The 8,714-nt window shown below is 52.5% G+C and overlaps 1 protein-coding gene across 1 annotated transcript; it reads left to right on the top strand.

Moving 5' to 3' along the window:
• Positions 1 to 1,282: 1,282 nt before the first annotated feature.
• LOC114174590 lies at positions 1,283 to 2,011 on the top strand. Its single transcript, XM_028059422.1, has one exon. The coding sequence runs from the start codon at positions 1,283 to 1,285 to the stop codon at positions 2,009 to 2,011; it is 729 nt and encodes a 242-aa protein (XP_027915223.1).
• Positions 2,012 to 8,714: the final 6,703 nt, after the last annotated feature.

Below are 8,714 nucleotides of genomic sequence, written 5' to 3'. Positions count from 1 at the left end.
AAAACGGTTAAAAAAAAGGCATTCTTAACTATTTGGATGAAAAAAAAAAGATAATTATTAAAATGTGTACTGTACGTTCCATCGGTCAATCGGTTCTACAAGCAAACCACGTAGCATCGTTAAAAGACTATCAGTCGAACGGCTCGTGAGTACACTGTAGGACCATCGGTCAAACAAACAAACCACGTAGCATCGTTAAAAGACTATCGGTCGAACGGCTGATGAACAAACTGTAGGACCATCGGTCAAACGGTTAAACAAATAATTCAAAAGCCAACCACGTTCATGCCCATCGGTCCATCGGTAACACCTAATCGAGTGACTCGGACCCCTAATGGCACATCGGTCGATCGGACAAGCACGAATAGCACCTAACCATAACAAAGGGCAATCAATGAACCAATTGTCGATTGATCAATCTCTAGACTTGCGTAGTCCTTCACATGCGTCCGTCGGTCGATCGGCCATACACGAATCGTTCACTTGTTAAAAATGAAGTATAACTAACCCAGTCAAGCGGCCATCGGTCGCACAGTCAAACAACCAGTCAATCGGGTTAATTAACGTTAAACGAGTCAGTAATCTTGATTAAAGGATCATTGGGCCGTGATTAAGGAACCTTAATCACAGGCCCACACCGAAAACTATAAATAGGGCCCAAAGGTAGGTTGGTGAGCATCTTAAATTCGCATTTATTACAACAGCTATACTGACACACCGATCGGTTCTTTACTGACTTAAGCATCATAGTCCTTTAGACAGGTACCCCGATCGTCATCCCAGCCGATCGAGCTAAGGAGTGGATTTTCTTGGAGAAGAAGTGAGAAGTGGAGTAAGCCTGAAGTAGTTCTTTAGTAGGCTCTTGGTCCCTACCCCGAAACATTTTGGCGCCCACCGTGGGGCCGAGCAGTCTCTTTTAAGACAGTATACCCTTATGGTGACCACAAGAAACCGGAATAGCAACATGGACGGAGGAAGAATGGTAGATGATCAAGTAGACACTAGGGAGATGATAAGGGCGATGCAGCAGAGGATGGATGAGATGCAAAGGAACTATGAAGTGTAGATGCAGATCTTGCGGGAGGAGAATGCCACCCTAAGGCGAAAGGAAGAAGGAATCCCGTCGACGCCTACCGTACCCGACCCGCTGAGGCTAAGTCGGGTGCAGTAGCATCGAGACGCCGAACGGGTGGAGAGTCGCCCCCCACCAACAGGACTGGAGCAATCACAGCCGGCTCGGGTCGAGAAGACGCAGGCTTCAAGGGGAAATCTGTCGCACATGATGGCTGAGAGCTCGGGAGCAAACGATGGGGGCCGCCCATCACGTCAACCGATCCCCGCATCGGGATTCTCCCCCTTCACCCCGTACATTCTGGAGACACCGCTGCCGGAGAAGTGGAAAATGCCAACATTTGACAAGTATGACGGCACGACTAATCCCGACAACCACATGCGTGTCTTCATGCATCAGATGATGTTCCACGCGGTTAGTGACCCCATCTGGTGCCGTGTTTTCTCGACTTATTTGACGGGAGAGGTGCTGGAGTGGTTTTCCGAGCTGCCGGCCGGTAGTATTGATTCTCTTGCCACTTTGAAGGCAAGGTTTAGCACGCAGTTCGCGCCCCTGAAACCGGCCATTCTGACGGTCGACAACCTGGTGAACATCTGGCAGGAAGACGGGGAATCGCTGAGGAGTTATCTTGATCGGTATAATCGGATGTCGGTCAAGATAAAGGATCTCAGCGACGAGATCGCTCGGCATCACTTCTCATATGGGCTCCAGCCGGGAGTTTTCGCGGACAAGATAAGCCGCAAGAAACCGAGGACGATGGAGGAGATGAGGGAACGAACGAACAAGTTCATACAGATGGAAGATATGCAGGAGTTCCGACTGAAAAAGAGAGAGAAAGACGATGCCGCAGTCCTGAAGCCGACTGCACCTCGGTCGAACAAACCCTTGGCCCGGCCCAACGAGAAGAAGCCACCGAAGTTCACGACATACACCCCCTGATCGTTCCTCGGGCCAGGATTCTGCAAGAAGCTTTCAGCACCGACTCACTCCCCGCGGCCAAAAGAAGCCCCCACCACCCGATGCCGACGGTAGTAAGCACTGCCAGTACCATCGGACGATCGGCCACACCACCGAAGAGTGCCACACGCTTCGCGACAAAATTGAAGAGCTCATTTAGCAGGGGCATCTGAAGAAGTACATTCGGCAAGATCGCCCTCCGCGAAGCCCGGCTAGGAACAGAAGCCCTGTAAGAAGAGCCCCCCGGCCCGGTGGGAGAAACGGAGAGAGCCCGAACCCGAGAGGCGAAAGAGAGGATCGTCTCGGGCACATCAGAGCCCAAGGAGGAGCCGCAGTCGGAGCCACGATAAACCCCTGAGGGGTTATATCAATACCATCTCCGGAGGCTTCGCCGGAGGAGGATCGAGCTCAGCTGCTCGAAAAAGGCATGTTCGGGCGCTAAAATCGGTTCACCTAGTAGAGAAAGAGAGGATCGTCTCGGGCACATCAGAGCCCAAGGAGGAGCCGCAGTCGGAGCCACGATAAACCCCTGAGGGGTTATATCAATACCATCTCCGGAGGCTTCGCCGGAGGAGGATCGAGCTCAGCTGCTCGAAAAAGGCATGTTCGGGCGCTAAAATCGGTTCACCTAGTAGAGAAGAAGATCCGGTCGATTCCCCCCATCACGTTTACTGACGAAGACTTCAAGGCGCCCGACCCTGATCATGATGACCCGATGGTCATCTCGATCGAGGTAGCCGAGTACGGAATCGGGAAGGTGCTAGTCGACCAGGGAAGCTCCGTCAACATCCTGTACTGGAAGACTTTCCGGAAGATGAACCTCTCTGAGGACCTGATCGTCCCCTATAATGAGCAGATCGTCAGTTTCTCTGGCGAACGAGTCGACACAAGGGGCTACCTGGACCTTCGCACCAGCATCAGCTCACGGAAGGACGGCCGGGAGGTAAGGGTTAGATTCCTTCTAGTTGAAGCTAACACCTCCTATAATGTATTGCTAGGAAGACCTTGTCTGAACGCCTTCGGAGCGATCGTATCCACTCTGCACCTGGCCATGAAGTTCCCGTCGGACAAGGGGACAATATGCACGGTGCATGCAGATCAACAAATCGCCAGACAGTTCTATGCCGCAGGATTGAGGATCACTCCTTATAATCGTCCGCGGAAGCAACACCGTTCGGAGGTAGCCATGATAGACTTGAACCCCCGAACGAACATAGAGGATCGGTTGCAGCCAGAAGGAGAAACCAAGGAGATCCCGATCGGGAACCAACCTGGACAAGTCACGAAGATTGGGGGAGCCCTGAACGCGGAAGAAGAATAGCTCCTAAGGGCGGTGATCTTAGAGAACAGAGATCTGTTCGCATGGTCGAGCACCGACATGCCAGGCGTCCACCCTGATGTGATGTCCCATAAACTGGCCATCTTCCGGGATGCCCGCCCGGTTGTTCAGAAGAAGAGGAAGATGGGAGAGGAGCGTAGGAGAGCGGTCGAGGAGGAGGTCAGGAAGCTAGAGGGAGCTGGTTTCATCAAAGAGATCAAGTATACTACGTGGCTGGCTAACGTAGTCATGGTGAAGAAGACGAGCGGAAAATGGAGGATGTGCACAGATTTCACCGATCTCAACAAGGCTTGCCCGAAGGACGCATACCCACTACCCAGCATCGATCGGCTGGTGGATGGAGCCTCAGGGCACAACTTATTGAGTTTCTTGGATGCATACTCAGGGTACAACCAAATCCCTATGTATGGCCCAGACAGATCCAAAACGGCGTTCATTACAGATCGAGCAAACTTTTGCTACGAGGTCATGCCGTTCAGTCTGAAGAACGCGGGGGCAACCTATCAGAGGCTGATGGACCGGCTCTTCAGGGGGTAGATCGGTCGGTCCATGGAGGTGTACGTAGACGACATGGTCGTGAAGTCGCAAACTACCGTAGACCACACGCACAACCTCAGGGAGGTCTTTCACCAAGTGCGCAAATACAATATTGCCGAGATGATAAGCCCCAAGAATCTGAAGGAGGTCCAGCGGTTGATAGGGCGGTTGACCTCTCTGGCACGTTTCTTACCCAGGCTCACGGAGAAGGTCAGACCGATTCTGAAGATCATGAAGAAGCAGACTGCAGAAAAGTAGGACGATCAATGCGAGGCGGCGTTTCAACAGATAAAAGAGATGATCAGCAGCCCCCCAATAATGAGCCGATCGATAGAAGGATTGCCCCTGCAGTTATACCTGTCGGTGTCAGACGAGACGATCAGCGCGACCTTAATACAAGAAATTCCAGAGCAACGGCTTGTTTATTTTATCAGTCGGGTGTTGCAGAGCACAGAAACGAGGTATCAGTTGATAGAAAAGATAGCCTTGGCGCCATTGACAGCCGCACGCCGATTGTGCCAGTACTTCCAGAGTCACCAGGTGATCGTCCGCACCGATCACCCCATAGCCAAAATACTCCGGAAGCCCGACCTGGCCGGTAGGATGATCGCCTGGTCAGTCGAGTTATCCGAGTTCGGGCTAAAGTATGAACCCAGAGGATCTGTCAAAGGACAACACTTAGCGGACTTTGCGGCCGAACTCCACGGACCGATCCCCTCATCTGGGCAAGCGTGGGTCCTCTTTGTCGACGAATCATCGGACAAACGCAACACTTGAGCGGGAATCGTCATTGAGGGGCCGAGCGGCTTCACGGTTGAGCACTCCCTACAGTTCAAATTTAAAGCCTCGAACAACCAAGCAGAATACGAAGCGCTGATCGCCAGGCTAAGGCTAGCAAAAGACCTAGGAGCGACAAGATTGAAGTGTAACACCGATTCGAAGCTCGTGGTCGGGCAGGTACAGGGTGAATATCAGGTTAAGGATGACCTGTTGCTCCAGTACTATCACAAGGTGGTCGAAGCCATGAAGCAGTTCGAAGAAATTACTATCCACCACATTCCCCGAGCAGAAAATGCCAGAGCCGACAGGCTATCTAAGCTGGCGAAAGGAAAAGAGAAGGGCCAGCTGAAAACGATCATCTGGCAAACCCTGATGAGACCCTTAGCAGGAGAATGCGCTGCAGCAGACCGGTCGGGAGACTGGATAGGAGAGGTGCGAGAACTCCTAAAGAGGTGCGAGGCAGGAGAAGAGATGAGACCGACGGAGAGACGACGAGCACTCCGATTCGTGGTCATCGGAGAAGATTTGTATAAGAGGGGCTTCACAGCATCGCTCCTCAAGTGCCTATCGGAAGAAGAATCCGAGTACGTTATGAACGAGGTCCACAACGGCGTTTGCGGAATGCACACCGGTTGGAGGACGATGAAAGCAAGGATACTCCGAGCGGGTTATTATTGGCCGACCATGGAAAAGGACTGTGAAGTCATGATACGCAAGTGCGAAGGATGCCAAGCCCATGGAAATGACATTAAGAGGGCTCCAACCGAGTTGCATAGCCTGACAGCCCCGTGGCCATTCGCACAGTGGGAAATGGACATCGTCGGGCCTTTCCCCGTCGGCAGAGCGCAAAAGAAGTTCATACTTGTCGCTGTGGACTATTTCACCAAGTGGGTCGAAGCAGAAGCCCTAGCCAACATTACCGCTCGGCAGGTCCACTCCTTCGTCTGGCACAACATCATATGCCGCTTCGGCCTTCCCCACACAATCATCACCGATAACGGCCGTCAGTTTATCGACAAGAAGCTGAAGGACTTTTATAAGCAAGTGGGGATACGCCATTTGACCAGCTCGGTCGAGCATCCCCAGACCAATGGTCAGGCCGAGGCCATGAACAAGATCATAGTGGCGGAGTTGAAGAAAAGGTTGGGAGAAGCCAAAGGAGCTTGGGTGGACGAGCTGCCACAGGTCCTTTGGGCCTATCGGTGTACCCCGCACGGGACGACGGGAGAGTCTCCCTTCAATCTGACGTACGGAACAGACGCCATGCTGCCGGTTGAAGTAGGGGAGCCAACTCTTCGGCGGGACATGCAAGATCTCGAGGTAAACTGTGGACGCCTGCGCGAGGAATTGGACTGGACGACCGAGCGTAGAGAGAAAGCGGCCGTGCGAGCTGAAGCATGCAAGAGGATGGTTGCAAGGAGGTATAACGCGAAGGTTAAACCAAGGAGCTTCATCCGAGGAGACTTGGTGTGGAGGAAGACCAATGAGGCGCGAAAAAAGTCGGCACAAGGAAAGTTAGCGCCCAATTGGGAGGGCCCGTTCCGCGTAACCGAAAGCCTGCAGAACGGAGCCTATCGATTGGAATACCTGAGCGGCAGAGAAATACCAAACACATGGAACGCCTCGCACCTCAAAATGTATTATAGTTGACATTATGAATAAAATGAGCGCTTCATGCAACTTCGTCTAACAAACTGACCGACGGGGCTCCCTACGGGACCCGAACAAAGCCTGACCGATCAAGGCGCAGAATTCCAAGAGGAATTCCTGCCCGGTCAGCACTGATCCAAGCGATTTAATCAACCCCACGGGTACATAAGTGACACGAGCTGTCCGATTCGATCGAGGTACTATACCTACGATCTAAACAATTAAAATTGAATGCGCACAGAAACTTGAAAATTGCGTCCCGATCATCCGACTACTTCGATAACAAGCGCAGTTAATAACTTAAGTTAAACAATAACGAAGACGATCGTCAGCGAGAAACGATTAGGGAAACATGGCCGATCGCCAGCGCGAAGAACGATAAAATAAACATGGCCGATCGCCAGCGCGAAGCAATAAACAAACGAAAACAGATAAAAGCTAGCAGACGAAATAAGGAGAAGGCGTTTAATATTTACATAGTGTTTGTCAAAAAATGGCCTAATAATCGATCGAATGCGATCAACCGCATAGTCGATCGGGTTCGATCGGTTATGTCAAAATACACAGACGAAAGTACAAATTAAGTGTGCGCAGGAGGATCACTCACCTCGTCCAACCGGTCGAAGACCCTTTCCAGTTTTCCTTCAACCACTCCTAAATGAACGTCGAACCGGTCGGGAGAGCATTTGTAATAAAAGACAGCTTGATCAACAGCATTTTGGAAGCTCGTCTCGTACTGAGCAAATACTTGCTCGTCGGCCACTCGCAGCTCGGCCTGGAACTCCTTGGCTTTTTTCTGCCAATCTGAGGCTGATCCGGCGGCGACCATGTGCTCCAGCGTCAGATCGTCAAAACGTCGCTGGAGCTTGCGAAGTTCCTCAACGACTTCACTTGCCTTCGCCTGCTCCGCCTTTGCCCGATCATCGGCAGCCTTTAGCAGACCGGCACACTTAACATGTTCAGCCTTGATGCCATTCAACCGGTCGAACTGAACCTTCAGGTCCGACGCCGAGGCCTTCACCTCACTGAGCTCCATCTTTGCCGCTGCGAGCTCCTTTTCCAAGCTCTCCATCCTGCTCCGGTCGGGGCGAGGAAACTTGATGTATATGGCAGCAAGCCTAAGGGTCAGCTCCCCGGCGGTCCGAAGGGCCTCATCTTCGGACACATCCTTGAGTATGTCCGTCACCCGAGGTCCCAGTTGAAAGGAGACCTCCTCGTCGAGTCGGACGTCGCCGCCGAGGAGGGCGTCAGCCAGCGATCCGGACGCCTCCCCTTTTCTGTTTTTCTTGGACGGCCGACCGGTGGGAGAGTCGTCTCTCTTAGACTTCTTCCCCCTGTCCGTCGCAGCACTAGCAGCGCCGGAGCCGGGAGGCTTCACGATAAAACGGGGTCTGGATACGACACCCGAGGCTCCAGTCGGAGCGGTGTTGGCAGGGGCACGACCGGTTGAAGGGGCAGCGGGGACACTCTGGAGTGGCGCTACCTCCTCAGCAGTATCCTCTTCCCTCCGTCGACTCTTAGCACGAGCCAGAAACTCGGCGTTAGAAACGGTCGTCCGGGCCATAATATCTGCGAAACAACAAAACAAATAAGTTAACTGCAACCAATATAACGATCGGGAAGATCAGAACAACTAACCATAAACCGCCCTCGACAAATCCGGGGAGCGGAGGCACTGGATCAGCGACCGCGGGGGGATCTTGTCGGGCAAGGTCTTGAGGACGGCCAGGTTGGCCCACTCGGCAGGAGTCAACCGCTCTTCGGCCCATGGATCGGTAGGAGGGGGAAACGTCGTCCAGTACAAGGGGAACTTCGGCCGATTCTCCTCATCAAAAATATACTTCCTTCCTTTACCGGGAATCGCGACCTTAAAAAAGCCGGTCTTGAAACCCTTATACAAAGCAAGGTAAAGGGTGAACAAGCTCTTGTTCGCCCCAAGAAAAGAAACCCAACCTTTCGACACCGTCGGTCGAGTCTTGTAGAAGTGAAGGAACAACGACATAGTTGCTGTCTCGTAACCGCTCTTCGGCCCATGGATCGGTAGGAGGGGGAAACGTCGTCCAGTACAAGGGGAACTTCGGCCGATTCTCCTCATCAAAAATATACTTCCTTCCTTTACCGGGAATCGCGACCTTAAAAAAGCCGGTCTTGAAACCCTTGTACGAAGCAAGGTAAAGGGTGAACAAGCTCTTGTTCGCCCCAAGAAAAGAAACTCAACCTTTCGACACCGTCGGTCAAGTCTTGTAGAAGTGAAGGAACAACGACATAGTTGCTGTCAAACCTGCCGCATAGAACGTCGAATGCTTGCATCGACGCCCAGGCGTTCGGGTGTATTTGGGTTGGTGCACATTGGATCTGACGAAGAACCGCCATTTGCCA

The sequence above is a fragment of the Vigna unguiculata genome, chromosome 2, assembly GCF_004118075.2.
Source record: "Vigna unguiculata cultivar IT97K-499-35 chromosome 2, ASM411807v1, whole genome shotgun sequence".
Lineage (NCBI taxonomy): Eukaryota > Viridiplantae > Streptophyta > Magnoliopsida > Fabales > Fabaceae > Vigna > Vigna unguiculata.
Note: the sequence above shows the minus strand (reverse complement) of the source record. Positions and strands in the feature narration are given on the sequence as shown.